The sequence below is a fragment of the Coregonus clupeaformis genome, unplaced genomic scaffold (genome assembly GCF_020615455.1).
Source record: "Coregonus clupeaformis isolate EN_2021a unplaced genomic scaffold, ASM2061545v1 scaf0019, whole genome shotgun sequence".
Taxonomy (NCBI): domain Eukaryota; kingdom Metazoa; phylum Chordata; class Actinopteri; order Salmoniformes; family Salmonidae; genus Coregonus; species Coregonus clupeaformis.
Genome location: NW_025533474.1, coordinates 69,685 through 93,574, shown reverse-complemented (window position 1 = coordinate 93,574; position 23,890 = coordinate 69,685). Strand labels below are relative to the sequence as shown.

The 23,890-nt window shown below is 41.7% G+C and overlaps 1 protein-coding gene across 1 annotated transcript; it reads right to left on the bottom strand.

Annotated features, from left to right (window-relative positions):
- Positions 1 to 15,995: 15,995 nt before the first annotated feature.
- On the bottom strand, positions 15,996 to 21,642 carry LOC123483085. The gene is made up of 2 exons (XM_045212542.1): positions 17,328 to 21,642; positions 15,996 to 16,233 (listed from the first exon to the last, which is right to left on the bottom strand). The coding sequence occupies exons 1-2, from the start codon at positions 18,848 to 18,850 to the stop codon at positions 16,179 to 16,181; spliced, it is 1,578 nt and encodes a 525-aa protein (XP_045068477.1). The 5' UTR covers positions 18,851 to 21,642; the 3' UTR covers positions 15,996 to 16,178.
- Between the last annotated feature and the right edge of the window lie 2,248 nt (positions 21,643 to 23,890).

The window sequence follows — 23,890 nt, the reverse complement described above, 5'->3', positions numbered from 1 at the left end:
GTGTCAGTAACCTTGTTAATAATAAGTTACCTGAGGTAAACCTACAGGGTTAACGCTCACCAAGTAGCTGTAACCTTGGTAATAATGAGTTACCTGAGGTAAACCTACAGGGTTAACGCAGGCAGGTCTCATTGATAACAATAGTGAAGCTGGCATTGTGACGCAGAACAATGGGCTGGGAATAGAACGTTCTGAAGGCCAGTCGGTGCCACGGAGCTCAACAGAACTAATAGGAGCTGGTAGGGTGAAAAATACCCTAAAATAAGGCCTGTTTTTTCAAGATTACTTCATAACCAGGGACAGAAGGTAATATTGGAACGACCCAGTATTGTGTTCTGTGTTCTTGGGTATGTTATTGTTCTCATGGGTGCTAGCAGGGGTTAAATATGCTAGGACAGACGGAAAGGTTGGGGGGGTATGATGGGTAATCCTGCAGGGTTTTGAAATGCATAAATAGGGGTTACTGTCTCCTCTCTCTCTCTTTCTATTCGGGATCCTGATCTGCTGCTATGAGTCTGCCCTTAACTTGAAATGTTATATTTGTGTAGGTTCTGAATTTAGCGGCGTGGGCTGTGGCCTGAACAATAGCCCCTTCAGGAATAAACCTGTGTTCTGCCCTGTACACCTGGTGCCCGTCTCACTTTCCTTTATGACCCAGCTCGGGTCATTACAATATTATGAAACTGGGCTCCATGGCAGATGCAATGAACTACTTTTTATCCGAAAAAACCGTTGTTAAAAATGCCATGTGTCCAGCCTACTTGAGGCGCCCCGAAAATAATATTCAAAAGTTTGATCCTTGGACACAGAGGGGTTAAACACTAAAGTTACCGTCCATTTAGTGAAGAGAGGAGAACCGGACAGAGGCCAACATCCGTCAACCAGAGAGGGAGAAGCCCTCCACAGTATTTAACAGGTGGAAGAAACAACCAGGGAGCTCCATCGGTCCAAAAGAAATGCAGGCAGCCGGTGATGATGTAGTGGTGGCTAGGATAACTAGGATGCTGCTGGTAGAGTAGCTAGCTTAGTTAGCTGTACCGACTAGCTTGGCTAGCTAGCAGGTCGTTCGTCTGTCCCTCGTCTTGGCTAACTTAAAAACAAACTGAACAAACGTCGGTGTCTCAACACTTTAGCGAACTCCGTCGTTGTTCCACACATCCTTTTTTAATTTCCACCTGCCATATACAGTGGGGCAAAAAAGTATTTAGTCAGCCACCAATTGTGCAAGTTCTCCCACTTAAAAAGATGAGAGAGGCCTGTAATTTTCATCATAGGTACACGTCAACTATGACAGACAAATTGAGAAAAAGAAATCCAGAAAATCCCATTGTAGGATTTTTAATGAATATATTTGCAAATTATGGTGGAAAATAAGTATTTGGTCACCTACAAACAAGCAAGATTTCTGGCTCTCACGGACCTGTAACTTCTTCTTTAAGAGGCTCCTCTGTCCTCCACTCGTTACCTGTATTAATGGCACCTGTTGGAACTTGTTTTCAGTATAAAATACACCTGTCCACAACCTCAAACAGTCACACTCCAAACTTCACAATGGCCAAGACCAAAGAGCTGTCAAAGGACACCAAAAACAAAATTGTAGACCTGCACCAGGCTGGGAAGACTGAATCTGCAACAGGTAAGCAGCTTGGTTTGAAGAAATCAACTGTGGGAGCAATTATTAGGAAATGGAAGACATACAAGACCACTGATAATCTCCCTCGATCTGGGGCTCCATGCAAGATCTCACCCCGTGGGGTCAAAATGATCACAAGAACGGTGAGCAGAAATCCCAGAACCACACGGGGGGACCTAGTGAATGACCTGCTGAGAGCTGGGACCAAAGTAACAAAGCCAACCATCAGTAACACACTACGCCGCCAGGGACTCAAATCCTGCAGTGCGAGACGTGTCCCCCTGCTTAAGCCAGTACATGTCCAGGCCCGTCTGAAGTGCATTTGGATGATCCAGAAGAGGATTGGGAGAATGTCATATGGTCAGATGAAACCAAAATATAACTTTTTGGTAAAAACTCAACCTCGTCATGTTTGGAGGACAAAGAATGCTGAGTTGCATCCAAAGAACACCATACCTACTGTGAAGCATGGGGTTGGAAACATCATGCTTTGGGGCTGTTTTTTCTGCAAAGGGACCAGGACGACTGATCCGTGTAAAGGAAAGAATGAATGGGGCCATGTATCGTGAGATTTTGAGTGAAACCCTCCTTCCATCAGCAAGGGCATTGAAGATGAAACGTGGCTGGGTCTTTCAGCATGACAATGATCCCAAACACACCGCCCGGGCAACGAAGGAGTGGCTTCGTAAGAAGCATTTCAAGGTCCTGGAGTGGCCTAGCCAGTCTCCAGATCTCAACCCCATAGAAAATATTTGGAGGGAGTTGAAAGTCTGTGTTGCCCAGCGACAGCCCCAAAACATCACTGCTCTAGAGGAGATCTGCATGGAGGAATGGGCCAAAATACCAGCAACAGTGTGTGAAAACCTTGTGAAGACTTACAGAAAACGTTTGACCTGTGTCATTGCCAACAAAGGGTATATAACAAAGTATTGAGAAACCTTTGTTATTGACCAAATACTTATTTTCCACCATCATATGCCAATAAATTCATTAAAAATCCTACAATGTGATTTTCTGGATTTTTTTTCTTCTATTTTTGTCTGTCATAGTTGACTAGTACCTATGATGAAAATTACAGGCCTCTCTCATCTTTTTAAGTGGGAGAACTTGCACAATTGGTGGCTGACTAAATACTTTTTTTCCCCACTGTATTTTTCAACTGTGCTGTGATGTCTTACATGCAATTTTAAACCTTTCTAGTCGCATAGTATCCACAGACTGTAAGTTAAAGATCAATATTTTTCATAAGAGTATTATTCTGTTGTTGATTGACTGACTATGGCTTTCCAAATCCCCAGCACTGCTATTTCTAAGGATCATTTTAAATGAATATTGGGTTTTTTCAACCATTCCTATTGTCCTATATTGTCCTATATATTCTTAGAAAAAATATTCCTATTTAATAGTAGTAGCCATAATTCATAAATGGCACCATGCAGGGTTCAATATAGAACCATTTTGGTTCAGTGAAGAAGAACCTCTAGAGTTCTGATTAAAGAACCCTATAAAAGGTTTCTATATAGAACTTTTAGTGGTTCCATATATTAAGCAAGCGATAGAACCTTTTTTGGTTTAAACAGGAGTGAAGAGTGTGTTGTTTTGAAGGTAGTATTGTCAAAATCCGCTTGTAACAACGATCAGAATTAGTAAAAACAATAAGGTTATGCATGACAACATATTAGACAATAACTAAAAGTAGGATAAATGATTGTGTCATGCAAAACTTCTTTAGATGTGTGTGTGTATGATGGTAAAGATGTGTGTGTGTGTGTGTGTGTGTGTGTGATGGTAAAGATGTGTGTGTATGCTGGTAAAGATGTGTGTGTATGCTGGTAAAGATGTGTGTGTGTGTGTGTGTGTGTGTGTGTGTGTGTGTGTGTGTGTGTGTGTGTGTGTGTGTGTGTGTGTGTGTGTGTGTGTGTGTGTGTGTGTGTGCTGGTGAGACATCCACATATCACAGTCAAATATACAGGATACAAACATTTCATTCCAGCTATATAGCGTTTTGCAAAATAAAAATTAATACACAAAAATCTATTAATTAAAATCTTAGAACAACAATATTTGACAGACACATGAAGGTACCCATAAGCAATCATTTCTGATGTAAAATAACAAACTTGAAAAAACGGTGTATATAACGTTTTAGAAATAAACTCCTTATAAATTCTTAAACAACATTGTCATCTCACCTCTTAGCTTTGGTGTCATGTCCCCCAGAGAGACTCATTTTAGAGGCAGGGCCCCCCTCCTCTCTCTCCCCAGAGAGACTCATTTTCGTTCACTGACCCCTAAATAGAGATCCAGCATGTTAGTTGTGGTTAACACAGTGACAACTAATTATTGAAGGTCAATTGCTCTATTTTATTAATGATCTCTTAGAAATAGAAATCTCTTAGCAATAAAACATTTACTAACAGCCACGTCCAAACAGTCAGGAGATTTAATGCAATCACATCAACATTTAAGTCATTTAGCAGACGCTCTTATCCAGAGCGACTTACAGTTAGTGAATACATATATATATTTTTTTATACTTGCCCTCCCCCGTGGGAATCGAACCCACAACCCTGGCGTTGCAAACGCCATGCTCTATCAACTGAGCTACATCCCTGCCGGCCATTCCCTCCCCTACCCTGGACGACGCTGGGCCAATTGTGCGCCGCCCCATGGGTCTCCCGGTCTCGGCCGGCTGCGACAGAGCCTGGATTCGAACCAGGATCTCTAATGGCACAGTTTGCACTGCGATGCAGTGCCTTAGACCACTGCGCCACTCAGGAGCTATGTAGTCATGACTGATATTTTTCACCTTTTCTCCATGTAGTGAAGCTAATAATAATAATACAAATATTATTATTATTAATAATAATAATAATAATAATAATAATAATAATAATAATAATCACAATATTAATAATAATCATAATAATAATACAATAATAATGACGGATCCAGTTTCAACATATCTCTAACTTTGAAGTATACAGTTTGGTCCCAAATTATTGACTCCCTTGATAAAGTTGAGTAAAAATGCTGAGCATTCAAATACTGAGCTATATTGTATGCTCAAAACAATGGTACATTAAATTATTTTATACTAATACATTTGCTCAGAGAAAGAGATTTTGTTTAACAAGTAATACGTTTTTTCTCAAAAAGGTAGGGGTCAAAATTGACACCCTCTTTCAATACCTCCCTTGCGAGGATAACGGCACTGAGCCTTTTTCTAAAATGTTTTCTGATTTGGAGTGATCTTAGACCATTCCTCCATTCAGAATCCTTCCAAATGACCAACTACAGGAAGGTAAAGGTACAACTAAACACACAATAAAGAAACACATCTCCCTAACTGACGGGAGGCTTGAATCTTAGTCATTTACCCACCGGCCTCTTACTACTATCCCAATGTATACATTCTACCAACATCATACATAAATAATCCCTGGTAGGATCCTTACTACTATCACAATGTATACATTCTACCAACATCATACATACATAATCCCTGGTAGGATCCTTACTACTATCCCAATGTATACATTCTACCAACATCATACATAAATAATCCCTGGTAGGATCCTTACTACTATCCCAATGTATACATTCTACCAACATCATACATAAATAATCCCTGGTAGGATCCTTACTACTATCCCAATGTACACATTTTACCAACATCATACATAAATAATCCCTGGTAGGATCCTTACTACTATCCCAATGTATACATTCTACCAACATCATACATAAATAATCCCTGGTAGGATCCTTACTACTATCCCAATTTATACATTCTACCAACATCATACATAAATAATCCCTGGTAGGATCCTTACTACTATCCCAATGTATACATTCTACCAACATCATACATAAATAATCCCTGGTAGGATCCTTACTACTATCCCAATGTATACATTCTACCAACATCATACATAAATAATCCCTGGTAGGATCCTTACTACTATCACAATGTATACATTCTACCAACATCATACATACATAATCCCTGGTAGGATCCTTACTACTATCCGAATGTATACATTCTACCAACATCATACATAAATAATCCCTGGTAGGATCCTTACTACTATCCCAATGTATACATTCTACCAACATCATACATAAATAATCCCTGGTAGGATCCTTACTACTATCCCAATGTACACATTTTACCAACATCATACATAAATAATCCCTGGTAGGATCCTTACTACTATCCCAATGTATACATTCTACCAACATCATACATAAATAATCCCTGGTAGGATCCTTACTACTATCCCAATTTATACATTCTACCAACATCATACATAAATAATCCCTGGTAGGATCCTTACTACTATCCCAATGTATACATTCTACCAACATCATACATAAATAATCCCTGGTAGGATCCTTACTACTATCCCAATGTATACATTCTACCAACATCATACATAAATAATCCCTGGTAGGATCCTTACTACTATCCCAATGTATACATTCTACCAACATCATACATAAATAATCCCTGGTAGGATCCTTACTACTATCCCAATGTATACATTCTACCAACATCATACATAAATAATCCCTGGTAGGATCCTTGCTACTATCCCAATTTATACATTCTACCAACATCATACATAAATAATCCCTGGTAGGATCCTTACCTTGCAGCCTGAATTCAAAACCAGAACATGTCAAGTCATTGAGATTTTCCTTTGTGCTGAGAAAGAAACCTTGGGAAGAGTTTATTCACCTCGCCAATGTCAAGTGACATTGTGTAATTTTTGTTACTGATTAATTTAACATCTGCTAAAGTCTAGTGACATTGACCCCATGGAAGAATAATCAGAAAACCAGTTGAACCTGTTTAGGAGAAAAGCCATGGGTTTCCAACATGGCTGTGTAGCTACTGCTAGAGGTCTCATGGATGGAATGGCATTTATATTTTTAATAATTTAATAATTAATAAACAGTTTGTAATATTTCAGTATTCTGTCATGTATATAAAGTGTAATATTTGGATGCAAACTCAAAATGTAATACATTTCTACTCTATATCTGACATGGTACAGGTGTCTTCTTTTTATTAAGCCCATAACCATGTGTGTGAGGTGTGTACTTTTGTTTCAATGTAGATTTGTTTAAGAATACCAAGAAAGACTGTGTGACCCTGATTTAGCCCACTGCAGTACAAGGTTAATCATTAAAAACAATACGGTATGAACAACTTGCAGTGTCCAGGTCCAGTGATTCAAATCTGAAGCACCGTCCCAAATGGCACCCTGTTCCCTACATAGTGCACTACTTTAGACCAGGACCAATAGGGCTGTAGTAGTGCACTATATAGGGTGCCATTTGAGGAGGCAGACTGAGTGTTATCCAGTCTTCTCTCTCTCTCTCTCTCTCTCTCTCTCTCTCTCTCTCTCTCTCTCTCTCTCTCTCTCTCTCTCTCTCTCTCTCTCTCTCTCTCTCTCTCTCTCTCTCTCTCTCTCTCTCTCTCTCTCTCTCTCTCTTTCTCTCTCTCTCTCTCTCTTCTCTCTCTCTCTCTCTCTCTCTCCTCTCTCTCTCTCCCTCCCTCCCTCCCTCTCTACCAGGCTGTTAGGTTAATGGATTATGGAAACCTTCTGAGAATCTGCCATACAGAGAGAACTACAAATTAACATGACTAAACTATTTTAGTAAAAGGAAATTGTATTAAACCGTGTTAAAAAACATTTCCATGTATGTTGTTCTCTCTCTCTATGTTTGCAGGACTAGAAATGGGGTTTAAATCAGGTCAATACAGCCAGAGAATGAATGATATATCCTCAAACCGTAGACTCATGTCCTTCCACATGCTGGCTCAAACCTAACCCCAACCCTAACCCAACCCTAACCCTAACCCTAACCCTGTCCCTAAACCTATCCCCAACCCTAACCCTAACCCTAACCCTAACCCAACCCTGTCCCTAACCCTATCCCTAGCTCCAAGCAGCAGCACTGTGGAAAGGACTTATGCCAAGTTGTTTGGATGAATTGTGATCTGCATGATTTTTAACAAGCAACTCCATTCTACTACAAAGTTAATATTAAATGTGATAAAAACAACTTGTTCCTTACTTTTTATTGTTAGAAACCACTTTTCAGACCTTGTTTTTCCATGACCACATTTAAATGTACCCCTTGATTTCTGTTGAAATATTTAGTGTTTGTATCTTGTTGCCACGTTTCCAGCAGAAGGGATCCAGGTGGGTATCTGAAGTTCAATTGATCCTGATTGTTTACAGGTTTGATGCCAGGAACAACTAGAAAAGATATCGACACACAAGAGCTTTCATTGGTTATATGGTTGGTGCAACTAGATATGTATTCTGTACCTCATTATAGATGCTTCTGTGGTTGGTTCAACTAGATATGAATTCTGTACCTCATTATAGATCCATCTGTGGTTGGTTCAGCTAGATATGTATTCTGTACCTCATTATAGATCCATCTGTGGTTGGTTAAGCTAGATATGTATTCTGTACCTCAGTATAGATCCATCTGTGGTTGGTTCAGCTAGATATGTTTTCTTTACCTCATTATAGATCCATATGTGGTTGGTTCAGCTAGATATGTATTCTGTACCTCATTATATATCTATCTGTGGTTGGTACAGCTAGATATGTATTCTGTACCTCATTATAGATCCATCTGTGGTTGGTTCAGCTAGATATTTATTCTGTACCTCAATATAGATCCATCTGTGGTTGGTTCAGCTATATATGTATTCTGTACCTCATTATAGATCCATCTGTGGTTGGTACAGCTAGATATGTATTCGGTATCTCAATATAGATCCATCTGTGGTTGGTTCAGCTAGATATTTATTATGTACCTCATTATAGATCCATCTGTGGTTGGTACAGCTAGATATGTATTCTGTACCTCATTATAGATCCATCTGTGGTTGGTTCAACTAGATATGTATGCTGTACCTCATTATATATCCATATGTGGTTGGTACAGCTAGATATGTATTCTGTACCTCACTATAGATCCATCTGTGGTTGATTCAACTAGATATGTATTCTGTACCTCATTATAGATCTATCTGTGGTTGGTACACCTAGATATGTATTATGTACCTCATTATAGATCCATCTGTGGTTGGTTCAGCTAGATATGTATCCTGTACCTCATTATAGATCCATCTGTGGTTGGTCCAGCTAGATATGTATTATGTACCTCATTATAGATCCATCTGTGGTTGGTTCAACTAGATATGTGTTTTGTACCTCATTATAGATCCATCTGTGGTTGGTCCAGCTAGATATGTATTATGTACCTCATTATAGATCCATCTGTGGTTGGTTCAACTAGATATGTGTTTTGTACCTCATTATAGATCCATCTGTGGTTGGTTCAACTAGATATGTATTCTGTACCTCATTATAGATCCCTCTGTTGTGGGTTCAGCTAGATATGTATTCTGTATCTCATTATAGACCCATCTATGGTTGGTTCAGCTAGATATGTATTCTGTACCTCATTATTGATCCATTTGTGGTTGGTTCAACTAGATATGTATTCTGTACCTCATTATAGATCCATCTGTCAGCATTGTAAACAATGTCAAGTCTAGAGTGGAATGTCACACACACGGTTTGTGATACCACAACTGTCTCACAACAGTTCCTCTGCGTTACAGCCCCACCCTGTGGTTAACATCAGTTTTCAGCTGTGTCAATCAGGCCACACGTAGTCACTAGCATTGTTAAAATCATTTAATAACACCACCAGCCAGGCTATACAGTAGAAAAACGGCAGAGACAAAACACAATTTTCATTTTCATTTTTTGTATTTGGCGTATTACAAAGATTTAAAACAGTAATGCTCATTCCTTCATTAACACAATTATAATTTGTTGGATCCTAAACATATCCCCATTTTCCTTCATCAAGAAAACTGTTGTTGTTTATGAATTAACTTTGTCTGAAGGAGTTGACTAGCCTGATGGCCAGTCTGTTCTTGCTTTCTTGACAACTCTTTATGGAATTGTCATGTTTGACTTGACAATGACAAGCTAGGAGTTGGCACTACTCTATAGTAAAGCAAAATAAACATTTAAAAGGTTTTTAAAATGTTGGCTTTTTCCCTAAACACTGATATCACAGCTTTAGCTCTTTGGCAAAGAGGATAAAATATATATATATATTTTTTAAAGCACTCTAACAATGAACTGAGCTCAACAAAGCAACTCAACCCGACTATGTACTAAAGGTGCTTTAACAATGAACTGAGCTCAACAAAGCAACTCAAACCCACTATGAACTAAAGGTGCTTTAACAATGAACTGAGCTCAACAAAGCAACTCAACCCCACTATGTACTAAAGGTGCTCTAACAATGAACTGAGCTCAACAAAGCAACTCAACCCCACTTTGTACTAAAGGTGCTCTAACAATGAACTGAGCTCAACAAAGCAACTCAACCCCACTATGTACTAAAGGTGCTCTAACAATGACCTGAGCTCAACAAAGCAACTCAACCCCACTATGTACTAAAGGTATGTAGATATGTAATAAACATTCAACGGCAAACACTATGTACATCTTTCCACTGGAACCTTGGATTGTCTGTTCTTCTCTGTAGTTTACTCACACATGGGTATGTATAATGTAGATCTGGGTTCAAATAGGATTTGTTTTCTCACAAATGTTTTAGCTGGGCTTGATTGAGCTTGCCTGGCACAATGAAACCAATGGAATATTGCCAAAAGTGCAAACACTCAAAAATGTAATCAAATGCTCAAAGTGTTTAACGGAAAACCAATACTATTTGAACCCAGGTCAGGTATGTGGTCCTATTAGTTTCCTGATTCAGATCTGTGTAGTTTAAACAAACTCATAGTTTCCTGATTCAGATCTGTTTAAACCAACTCTTAGTTTCTTGATTCAGATCTGTTGAAACCAACTCTTAGTTTCCTGATTCAGATCTGTTGAAACCAACTCTTAGTTTCCTGATTCAGATCTGTTGAAACCAACTCTTAGTTTCCTGATTCAGATCTGTGTGGTTCAAACCAACTCTTAGTTTCCTGATTCAGATCTGTTTAAACCAACTCTTAGTTTCCTGATTCAGATCTGTTGAAACCAACTCTTAGTTTCCTGATTCAGATCTGTTGAAACCAACTCTTAGTTTCCTGATTCAGATCTGTTTGAACCAACTCTTAGTTTCCTGATTCAGATCTGTTTAAACCAACTCTTAGTTTCCTGATTCAGATCTGTTGAAACCAACTCTTATTTTCCTGATTCAGATCTGTTTAAACAAACTCTTATTTTACTGATTCAGATCTGTTTAAACCAACTCTTAGTTTCCTGATTCAGATCTGTTGAAACCAACTCTTAGTTTCCTGATTCAGATCTGTTGAAACTAACTCTTAGTTTCCTGATTCAGATCTGTTGAAACCAACTCTTAGTTTCCTGATTCAGATCTGTTGAAACCAACTCTTAGTTTCCTGATTCAGATCTGTATAAACCAACTCTTAGTTTCCTGATTCAGATCTGTCTTAACCAACTCTTAGTTTCCTGATTCAGATTTGTTTAAACCAACTCTTAGTTTCCTGATTCAGATCTGTTTAAACCAACTCTTAGTTTCCTGATTCAGATCTGTTGAAACCAACTCTTAGTGTCCTGATTCAGATCTGTTTAAACCAACTCTTCTGACTCATTGTCATGCCCTGTATATCTAAAGGAGTTGGCTAAAGCACACACAGATCTGGGACCAGACTAATGTGTCCGTGGGTTGCCAGTTAGACTGTTTGTCTGGTCTCTGGTCTGTGGTCAGCAGTGGTGGCTGGTGGCATGGAGGACAGGCTCTTAATAATGTCTGGAATAAAATGAATGGAATGGTATCAAACGCATCAAACACATACGTACAATTCCATTCACTTCATTCCAGTCCTTTTTATGAGCCGTTCATCCTCCCCTCACCAGCCTCCTCTGGTGGTCAGTGGGCACAGCATGGTTGGGCTCAATTCCATTTAAATTTCAATCAATTCAGAAGGTAAACCTCATTAGGAAGCATTGAAGAGAATTGTAACGTTAGTGTACTTCCTGAATTGACCTCAACCCTGGGGCAAAGTGCTGTGTTCTTCTGGTGGTGGTGGTGTGAGGCCTTAACCTCAGCCTCCCTCCCTCTCTCATTCCCTCTTCCTCAGTACCATGTAGATGAGACCACTGACCAGACACAGAGGGAAGGACACCCAGGCCAGGACGTAGGCAAAGCCCAACGCAGCATCCACCTCCCCATCCGGACACATCACCGTGTAGATTATAGCTCCACACATCACAAAAACCTGGAGAGAGAGGGAGGAAGAGAGAGGAAGGGGGAGGAAAGGAGAGAAAGACAGAGAGACAGAGAGAGAGAGAGAGAGAGACAGAGAGAGAGAGAGAGAGAGAGAGAGAGACAGAGACAGAGACAGAGAGACAGAGACAGAGACAGAGACAGATGAGAGAGAGAGAGAGAGAGAGAGAGAGAGAGAGAGAGAGAGAGAGAGAGAGAGAGAGAGAGAGAGAGAGAGAGAGAGAGAGAGAGAGAGAGAGAGAGAGAGAGAGAGAGAGAGACAGAGAGAGAGACAGAGAGAGAGACAGAGAGAGACAGAGAGAGACACGTGCCTCTTCGGTAAAATATATATTAAAATATATCCGGCTATAAACTGAAATAAATAAAGTAAATAAGTAAGCAAGAGAAGAAATGCTTTCTCATTAACACATTAATTAATGATTGACAGACCAACTTTACTTGAGGTAAACAAAAACAAATGTACATAACAGGACCTCATACACTGAATATGGAGGCCAGGTCTGTTTGATGACTCTGGGAAGACTGACCACTGAGAATCTCTGACTCTGATCTCTCCTGCTGGTTTCTGTGGACAAAACATCCAAGGATTGCACACACACACAAACACACACTAAAATGAGGGAATTTTGTGTTTTAGGACTATGAAAATTGAAAAAATAATTAGCCTATGGATTATGAAAACAACAAAAAGAAATGGTAAAATGGGAGAGGAGAAATGACTAGTGTTGTTTAACTCACTGACCGTGACCATGAGTTCTTCTTACCTTTGTTCAGTAGAAAAGTCTCCCTCTCTCTAGGTTGAACCATAGACCAGTCACTCTTTATGGACTTACAGGGGAGGCTGGTCTCTCCTGCTTGATTGGACTTCAACACAACAGAGACAAACATTAAGTCTGTCACGCTCGTCGAACAGAGAGGACCAAGGCGCAGCGTTGCGGGTGAACATATTTATATTTATTTACTAGATCACACGATCAAAACAATGAACGAAACGTGAAGTCCTTCGATACACAAACCAAAAAGAACAAGAAACCACAACACAAAGTGAAAAGACCGATAGTTAAATATGGCTCCCAATCAGAGACAACCAGCTGACACTCGTTGCCTCTGATTGGGAGTCACTCAGGCCAACATAGATATACAAAACATAGACTTACACACCCTGGCTCAACATAACATAGTCCCCAGAGCCAGGGCGTGACAGTACCCTCAAAGGCGCGGACTCCGGCCGCGCCAAACAACCACAACAGGGGAGGGACCGGGTGGGCACTCCGCCTCGGCGGCGGATCCGGCTCCGGACATGACCCAGGCACGGGTTGTGCTGGACTGACGACGCACACCCCTGGCTTGATGCGCGGAGGAGGAACGGGCCGGACCGGGCTGACGAAGCGCACCCCTGACTTGGTGCGGGGAGCAGGAATGAGCCGGACCGGGTTGACGACACGCACCACTGACCCGGTGCGGGGAGCTTGGACGGGCCGGACCGGGCTGGCGACGCGCACCACAGACTTGGTGCGGAGAGCAGGAACGGGCCGGACAGGGCTGACGACGCGCACCACAGACTTGGTGCGGAGAGCAGGAACGGGCCGTGCCGGACTGACGACGCACACCACTGGCTTGGTGCGGGAAGCTTGGATGGGCCGGACTGGGCTGGCGACGCGCACCACAGACTTGGTGCGGAGAGCAGGAACGGGCCGTGCCGGACTGACGACGCACACCACTGGCCTGGTGCGGGAAGCTTGGATGGGCCGGACTGGGCTGGCGACGCGCACCATAGGTTTGGTGCGGGGAGCAGGAATAGACCGGACCGTACTGGGGACACACACCACTGGCTCTACACCGGGATCTGGAACGGGCCGGACCGGACTGGCAACACACGCCAGTACCTCTCGCCGTGCCTCTACACCTTCCATCCCCTCTTCTACCAGTGGCCCCCGTAACCTGGCGGCCTCCTCTGCAACCCCGCTGGACCGCTCCATAGCGGCCTCCTGCTGCCCCGACGTCGTGAGCCCCCCCCCCTAAAAAATTTCTGGGGGTCTCTCCTCCCCGTGGGCCAGGCCTCCATCATTCTCGCCCACCTCTCGCTCCTCTGTCTCCAACCCTCGTCACTCAGCTCCTCAATGGGCTTGACCCAGTCGAAGCTGCCACGGAGATCTATTAGCGATGGCTCCTGGACACGCTGCTTGGTCTGGTCTAGGTGGTTTCTTCTGTCACGCTCGTCGAACAGAGAGGACCAAGGCGCAGCGTTGCGGGTGAACATATTTATATTTATTTACTAGATCACACGATCAAAACAATGAACGAAATGTGAAGTCCTTCGATACACAAACCAAAAGGAACAAGAAACCACAACACAAAGTGAAAAGACCGATAGTTAAATATGGCTCCCAATCAGAGACAACCAGCTGACACTCGTTGCCTCTGATTGGGAGTCACTCAGGCCAACATAGATATACAAAACATAGACTTACACACCCTGGCTCAACATAACATAGTCCCCAGAGCCAGGGCGTGACAAAGTCTCTCATCTACTCTGAGCTCAGATGGGGAAACATAAGAGTTTAATTCCAAAATGCTATATAACCATTTTCAGAAAACCTGGTAAATTACCTTTTTTTGTTTAAAGAAATTATTAAAGATATTTGTGGGTTTTTTCACCATCTAATCTTGGCATGGGATTGTTTCATGACAGAAATTTATTTGTTTAAAATCTATCACTTGATGGTTTGATTTCAGAGAGACAAATCATCTATTTTTATTTCTCCAAAATGCTATATATCTGCCTCACTCTCAGAGAAATAAGTAGTACTGCTAGGTTTTACACTGTCAAATGTAACAAACTCATGTAACGACATAAAAAATCTGTACAAATGATACATTTGTGACATCAATATTTATTAATTTTTTTGAAAAATCATTATATACAGTCCAATTTTATGAGATTTTAATCTCCAGGCCATCAGACTAGCTGGCCTCTGCCCAGTACACTGCCCTGAACTTAGTCACTGTTTCTAGCTGGCTATCACCCAGTACTCTACCCTGCACCTTAGAGACTGCTGCCCTATGTACCTAGTCATTGAACACTGTTCACTTTAATAGTGTTTACATACTGCTTACCCTCTTTATATGTATATACTGTATCTAGTCAAGGCATAGTTTTTTCCTGATATTTCTTAATTTCTTATTTTTATTTTGGGGATTTGTGGGTATTGTTTTTCAAATATGTGTATGTGACCAATACAATTTGATTGATTTTTGGTATAAAACATTTCCCTTTAACATTTTAGTAATCTAGCAGTTGCTCTTATCCAGGGCCCGGCTTCCGCTGTCACTTTACACACAGAAGATCTCCGCTAAGCATAGAATTACATGATGTATCCGTATCTCTGTGACTTCCAATAACTTCAGAACAAAGTTGACTACAAATACATAGTTGCCAATGTCTTCGCAATCGATACAAAGAAGTGATGTATACAATTATGCTTCAAATGAAAACTGAGATGACTCCATTAAAATATAAACATTAGGCTATAGGCCTATTTCAATCATATTGAAGTACATTTCATGTTCAATTAATTGAGTTCTATTTTGCTACTTGTAGGCTACTGTCTGTAATTTGTCTCAATATACCCTACATGGTCAAAGGTATGTGGACACCCCTTCAAATTAGTGGTTTCGGCTATTTCAGCCACACCTTTTGCTGACAGGTGTATAAAATCGAACAGACAGCCATGCAATCTCCATAGACAAACAATGGAAGTAGAATGGCCTTACTAAAGAGCAAAGTGACTTTCAATGTGGCACCATCATAGGATGCCACCTTTCCAACAAGTCAGTTCGTCAAAATTCTGAGACATCACATTTCTGCCCTGCTAGAGCTGCCCCGGTCAACTGTGTGCTGTTATTGTGAAGTGAAAATGTCTAGGAGCAACCGTAAAGTGGTAGGCCACACAAGCTCACAGAACTGGACTGCCGAGTGCTGAATTGTGTAAAACCGTCTGTCCTCGGTTGCAACTGTCATGGAAATTCAACACAAGGACACTCAAAGTCAATCGTAAATGAATCATTCTTTATTGTCAGCAAGCTGGAGAGGTCACAGTCAAACTTAGATGCATAAAGTGCCGGTCTGAAGTGATGGTCCTTTCATAATGCCTTATACGGCTACACAAAAACCTACATAAACATGATTCATACGATTGGTTCCTGCATGTGACTGGCACCATCTCCTATCTTAACTTATAGAACATATTCTGGGCATTCTGCCAGATGGTCTTAAGGAAGGGGTCATGACCCCTTATATATTTACCCAGCACAGGCAGGAACCAATGATTGTTTATGACAGAGTGGACAATATGAAAATTTTCAAGGCTGTCCCTCCAGACTATATATTTTTCCTCCACATTCCCCCCTCTTATCACTTCTATGATAATAATTGTTCAAATGTAATGCGTATGACTTAAATCAAAGGAGGTTCTATCAAAATACATTAAATAATTTATTTCATGATAATACTATCATCATAATAAATCATAATAAAGGTTATCCTTCTATTAACAGGAGCTAATCTAATTTAATTCATAATCATCATCATAAAGCTCAAATCTACAATAAGGTTATACTTTTATCAACGGGAGTGGATCTATCAAAAATACACACACATACACAAGGGATCTGTAGATTCAGAGGTGAATAAATCTCTCAAGGTTTAACCATTGTTTCCATAGTTACTTACCACAATCGGGTTGTATTAACATATGTTCTGCATTAACGTATCACGGCAACTGGTTTGATACATTCACCTCTGAAGATAAATAATGTACTTACATTCAGTAATCTTGCTCTGATTTGTCATCCTAAGGGTCCCAGAGATAAAATGTAACATAGTTTTGTTTGATAAAATCAAATTTTATATTGAAATGTAGGAACTGGGTTCTACAGTTTGAACCCCTGCTGTCTCTGGCTCTACACCCTCCCCGCCCGGCCATCTAGATGTGTGAAAGTTAGTGTATAAGCTAATGATCCATCATTTATGACATTCCTGGGAGTGTGTAAACTTACATTTTGTATCACCATATCATTTTTGTATGTTCTCTATAGTTATGTACTTGAAAATGTATCAATTGACCAATTCGGCACATTTGGGCAGACTTGATACAAAATAGTCCAGTATTGCAATGCTTCACTGGATCAATCTAAAAACTTTGCACAAACACTGCTGCCAGCTAGTGGCCAAAATCTAAACTGCGCCTAAACTGCAATATTATATTGTGGCCTTTCTCTTGCATTTCAAAGTTGATGGAACAAAACTAAAAAAGAAAACACATGACAGCTGCTGAGATCTTATTAGCCCTGGAGACACTGATAGCCTTATAGCATGTTAATAACACAACATAGCAAACTAAGCAAAAAAATGCATGCTGCAGCCCATTGGGCAATTTGGGATCCCCAACTTCCAAACAGGGATTCCAACCAAGTTGCAAGCATCCACTCTGGTTTTGGGGAATTATTCTCAGCAACAGTGGCAATGTTTTCTGGAAGATCAGTCACATTAGAAGAGTGATCTGGGAGTACAAAAGTACAACATTCATCATCAATGACTGCACAAGTGCCCCCTTGACCTGCCAGAATATAGTCAAGAGCCTCTCTGTTTTGCAGAGCTAACTTAAGCACTTCTTTTAGTTCCCCATTCAATTGTTCCAGGGCATTTCTAGTAGCATTGCCAAATTTCTCTATGTGTCTAGAGATGTCACGCATTTGGTCTAGGGCACATGCAACTCCATACCCAGAGAAAAACACCCCAAAGAACCTGGAGGCTGGTGCCTGAGTGTGAGTGACGTCAGCTAGAGGCCTCTTATCTCTCCTCATTCCAGGAAGTTTGTAGTCTCTAAACAGAGCCTTCAGATCCTTTTCGTTATCTGGAACGGTTCTCATAGCGGTCACCAAAAACCCAATAGTACAAGTACCTCCCCAGTTCGATGGAAGGCTATAGTAAGCCATCTTACCACATAGCCAATAGGTGCCATTCGGGGCTCCTTTCAGAGTTGTGCTATGTTTGTCAACCCACATTTTAAACGGTTCCTTATCGGCCTGACCATTCTCCTGTATCACTGTTAAATTGCAAGCATTTGATCCATTAAGATTCATAGTACAATTACATTTCAATTCACCCAAATCGTGATCTCCATATCCTCTAATACACCAAGGGGCAGTCATCACCCCAGCCACTGAAATGGGCGGGAGTGAGACATTACCAGGCCTCAGGTAATAGGATACATTGGGTTGATTATATACCTTAACATTGCTGGTCATAGTATAAAAAGGAATTTTTCCTGCCAATGCTATAGTAAAGTTCATCCCTATTGGGACTCCTGTAAGGGGCAAGCCTGCCCCTACCTTAACCGGACCCATCCCACACACCCAACAGTCCTTTTCTTTTGATGTCAGGTCGGCAACCATTTCTGCTCTAGAAAAGAACAAATTGTCCTTATGGTTGTGAGGGCCCAGCAGGGTTCTCCTTCTACAATGACCATCTACTTCTGGGCCACTACTCCAGGCCTGTGTTGGTTCCTTTGGCGCAGGACACCTTCTGTCATTACCATCTACTTCTGGGCCACTACTCTGGGACTGCGTTGGTTCCTTTGGCTCAGGACACCTTCTGTCAGTACCATCTACTTCTGGGCCACTACTCCAGGCCTGCGTTGGCCCCTTTGGCTCAGGACTCCTTCTGTCATTACCATCTACTTCTGGGCCACTACTCTGGGACTGCGTTGGCCCCTTTGGCTCGGTACTCTTCTCATCCTCTGTCAGATCTCCAACAAGAGGACAACCTACTGTTCTTATTAGCACTACTGTGCTAATACAGAGGAGGGCCACACTGCACCACCGGAACTGGCCAGGCCCCATCTTCTTCTGGATCAGGAACTCGTCTGCAGTGCGACAGGTGGGTCCAGGTATCTCTCTCAGCAACCTTCACCGCAGTGGGGTGTGGTCAGAAGAACTTGGTACGGGCCTCTACACAGGGGTCCTTCCAACTATTTCTCCTGAAGTCTTTCACCACCATGAAATCACCTGGGTTCAAACAGTGTTCAGCTCCATCTGCTAAATTTAGCAAAGACGCCTTCAACCGGGGGAAAAAAGTCTTAAGAACACTGTTAAGGGTGACACAACACTCAACCACGCCTTCCTCCATTTCTTGCAGGGACAACCTGTTCTGGGAAAAAGGTGTATTTGTCATCCGCATGGGACGGCCAGTCAGCACCTCATGTGGAGAGAGACCAGTGACTGTAGGGGATCTGCCTCTCATCGTCATCAGTGAAAATGTTTCACCAATTCATTTGGTTAATTTAGTTTTCAAAGATTGGTTCGTCCTTTCGACTGCACCCCCAGATTGGGGATGATAGGCACAATGTGTTCTCAAATCAATCTGCAAAGCCTCTGACAGGGACTGAACAATCTCATTCACAAACTGTCGACCATTGTAAGAATACATTTTTGATGGCAGTCCCCACCTAGGTATGATCTCTCTCTCGCTGTGGCTCTCCTGCAAGGGAACGTTTCAATCCATTTAGAAAACATGTCAACAGTCACCAAACAATACTTATTCCCCTCACAAGGGGTCAACTCAATGAACTCCATCATTAACTGCTCAAAAGGTCCTTCATGCCTTGGATGGGATGCGGGAGATACTGAAATGCCACGTCCAACATTGTTAGTCATACAAATAAAGCATGTCTTACTGAAATTTCCTGCAAACACAGTAAAACCTAATGTACCCCAATATTTATTTACAAGATCCACCATCCCTCCTTTTGACACATGGTCTTGACCATGTGACAATTTTGCGAGGAACTGGATTGTACAATGGGGCATGGCAGGTCTGCTCCACACATCAAGCCATACACACAAGGTGTCCTTATGACAGCACCCCGCCCACTTGAGTTTCTGAAAGCATCAGCCATGGCCTGTAAAGCAATGATATCATTAACAGAGAAAGGGTTGGTGGGAGCTGGAACTGCTGCCATCTGTAGGAAGGGGGAAACAGAAGAAGAAGCAGACAATTTAGCAGCACAGTCAGCCTTGCCATTCCCCAGAGAAATGTTATCCATAGAGGGAGTATGGGCCTGACACTTCATCACCGAGATTGACGAGGGGAGTTGAACAGCCTCCAACAGAGAGGACACAAGTTTCATCAGTCCAGACCACAACTTCACTCACCTCCATCTTTTATCCTATAAATACAATCCTGGGGAAAGGTCAAACTTTATTCACAGGGAATTCCAGATGCTCCAACCGTGTGTATTGTTTTCTTTGAGGGGAGAACAGATAGGGCATACATTTTCAACACTGAGACCACGGCCCCCAGTGTCCACCAAAAATATAATTTTATAATTATTAACTAAAATGTCAATAAGGGGGTTTTGGGTTGACAAGGTGGTCCATTTTAACATTTGACAGGTTTCTTTTGGTTCTTCATCAATGTTTTCTTCATTAGTTTCTTATTCTGTTTAAACCTCATCCTATGTTTGGTAGCCCCCTCGTCTTCCAAATGGATTGTCCACCTGTACGCCAACAGCTGGGGAAGGCCAATCGTTTTGTTGTTCTCCTCCTTCAGGACAGTTTCTTGAGAAATGCCCTAACTTCCCACAGTTGGAGCAGCTCCAGTCTCTCCCTCCGTCAGCTCCAGCAGGTACCTCTGCCTCTTCGGTTTCCACGGTTACCACCATTTCTTCAACATCCTCTTCCTCCTCCAGAGTAGTATATCAGCTGTGCCTTCTTCAGTGTCTTTCCGTCCTTAGTTTCATTTTCATTCAACTGTCTTTCCTCATGGGTTATATATGGCTTTACTTCAGACAGTGGTTTAGTTTCCCATGCGATACAAGTTGCCGTTACAGCCGTCTTAAAATCTTGTCTCAGGCCGGTTACCACAGCATGGCACAATAGGCTGTTGTAGGAGTCTTGGTCAGGCGTCAGGCCTGAATGTTGGAGGAAGACTGGCTCCATTCTTTCCATGTAGTCACTCAATGTTTCACCAGTTCCCTGTTTAGTGGAATGGATTTTCTGCCAGTCTGTGTGTTTAGGGAAAGCAGCCTTAATAGCGGTAAACACTGCATCCAGCCGCTAGTACATCACGGTTCCACATGTGTTTATAGTCCTTCCATTTCCATTTCAAGCAGCAGCAGAGTATTTCTTCAGTTTCTCTGGTAGTGGGGTTGTACATGGAGATATTTGCTCTTAGCTATTCTTCGAACTTTACAGCATCTTTTGCTGGGTCAGTAACATCACCCACTATTTATTTAATTTCGTCAACATCCCACGGTCTCTCCATTTCCAACATGCCACCACCACTGGGGAAGCGTATTATCAGACACTTTTTCTCCTTTTTCCTATTTCTTCAGTTTTTGTCCTGGCTGCTTGCTTTATTTTCTTCTTTGTCTTGTCTACTTTCTTCACTGACGTCATTGTTCCTGCATGCGCTCCTTCCTTTGCCTCTTGTTTTTCTACGGCTCGTCCACAGGCCCAACCCCAAGTGGGTTTGAGGGGTGGGAGGTCACTGGTGGAGGATTTGGCAGTGGTGGATACCAGGGGGGCCCAAAGTTAAGGGTTCCCCTCGGAGAAGAAGGGCCAGACAGGCTTCTTCTTCTTCTTCTTCTTCTTCTTCTTCTTCTTCTTCTTCTTCTTCTTCTTCTTCTTCTTCTTCTTCTTCTTCTTCTTCTTCTTCTTCTTCTTCTTCTTCTTCTTCTTCTTCTTCTTCTTCTTCTTCTTCTTCTTCTTCTTCTTCTTCTTCTTCTCCTTCATCCTCCTCTTCTTCTCTGGTAATACCACTTGTTTTACCATCAGTCCTCTTACAGATTTATCTTTTGCATTTTCTGCTTCCATTTACCTTTTTCTGAAATCGTCCCATTTCACTTTCACTTTGTTCAGCAGAGTAAAATCTCTGAGCTGGTTCAAAAAACCATTGTTATTAACGTTGCACTTGAAAACGCTCATAATCTAACGCCTGCCTCAGACCACTCGTAGAAAGACTAAGTGAGTTGTGAATCGTTAGAAACTTTTTTGTCCTCCTGCATCACTTAAAACACAGAAGATCTCCCCTAAACATGGAATCACATATTTCTCTCAGTTCACTACAAATACAAAGTTGCAAATGTCTTTGCAATTGATACAAACAAGTGATGTATAAAATGATGCTTCAAATGAAAACCGAGATAACTGCATTAAAATATAACCAGTAGGCTATAGTCCTATTTCAATCAAATTGAAATACATTTCATGTTCAATCAATTGAGTTCTATTTTTCTACTTATAGGCTAATCTTTCATTTTGTCAATATATTTCATGATGTATAGCCTAACATGTGCGCAATGAAGTGCCAAATCTGTGATTTAGAATAAACTACCTCAATATTTGCAGCTGTAGGTGCTAATATCTCTCTAGGAGCTGATCCGTCATCAGTATTGTGAACTAATTATAAGGAAAGATTTTAATGGAGAAAGCTGATCCGAGAGCAGCGCTCCCCATCTTTCGATCCGATCAGTATCGATACATGCTCCACCGGACGTGATACCTTGTCATGCTGCTGATCCAGTTTCTGCTGGTCTGCCTGCGGATATGGAACTCTGACCTGTTCACCGGACGTGCGACCTTGTCCTGAACCTGCTGTTTCGACCCTCTCTCTCTCTCCCTCTACCACACCTGCTGTCTCGACCTCTGAATGCTCGGCTATGATAAGCCAACTGACATTTACTCCTGAGGTGCTGACGTGTTGCACCCTCTTTAACCACAGTGATTATTATTTGACCCTGCTAGTCATCTATGAACATTTTAAAATCTTGAAAAACTATCTGAACCATATCCTCTTATAATCTCCCCCCAGCACAGCCAGAAGAGGACTGGCCACCCCTCAGAGCCTGGTTCCTCTCTAGGTTTCTTCATAGGTTCCTGCCTTTCTAGGGAGTTTTTCCTAGCCACCATGCTTCTACATCTGCATTGCTTGCTCTTTGGGGTTTTAGACTGGGTTTCTATATAAGCACTTTGTGACAACTGCTGATGTAAAAAATGTATTCTGGGAACTCATTTGAAGCAGACCAGGCCAGGGTTTGGGGTTTGAGAAGTCAATGAGAGGTAAAAATGACTTCCTCAGTTGTTAATATTGAAAATGTTCTGTCTTAAGTTGTTTAATGAACTGACACATTTTCATGTTAGTCAAAAACAACGATTTGACGGCCTGCACATGTGCAGTTCAACACAACACGACCATTAGACCCAATGACGTATTTCTGCGCATGAGCTTCAAATCAAATCAAATTGTATTTCTCACATGCGCCGAAAACAACAGTGGTACACTTTACCGTGAAATGCTTACTTACGAGTCCTTTCCCAACAATGCAGAGTTAAAAAGTCACAAAAATTAGCTAAATAAAAAATGGAAATAGTAACATAATAAAATAACAATAATGAGCCTATAAGGAGTACTGAGTCAATGTGCAGGGGCACCAGGTAGTTGAGGTAATAATGAGGCTATAATGAGTACTGAGTCAATGTGCAGGGGTACCAGGTAGTTGAGGTAATAATGAGGCTATAAGGAGTACCAGTACTGAGTCAATGTGCAGGGGTACCAGGTAGTTGAGGTAGTTGAGGTAATAATGAGGCTATAAGGAGTACCAGTACTGAGTCAATGTGCAGGGGTACCAGGTAGTTGAAGTAATAACTAGACTATATACAAGGAGTACCAGTACTGAGTCAATGTGCAGGGGTACCAGGTAGTTGAGGTAATAATGAGGCTATAAGGAGTACCAGTACTGAGTCAATGTGCAGGGGTACCAGGTAGTTGAGGTAGTTGAGGTAATATATACATGTAGGTAGGGGTGAAAGTGACTAGGCAATCAGGATAGAGATTATATCTCCTCATCCAGGGAGTGCACACACACTCACTGACAGACACAC

What these genes read in the sequence shown, in the direction of transcription:
- LOC123483085 (XM_045212542.1), bottom strand. Translation starts at nt 18,850, where the DNA reads ATGGGGCCTGGCCAGTTCCGGTGGTGCAGTGTGGCCCTCCTCTGTATT. An exon ending in AGTTTGCTATGTTGTGTTAT is followed by an intron (nt 16,234 to 17,327) that starts TAACATGCTATA and finishes ATAAGGGGTCAT; the next exon opens with GACCCCTTCCTTAAGACCAT.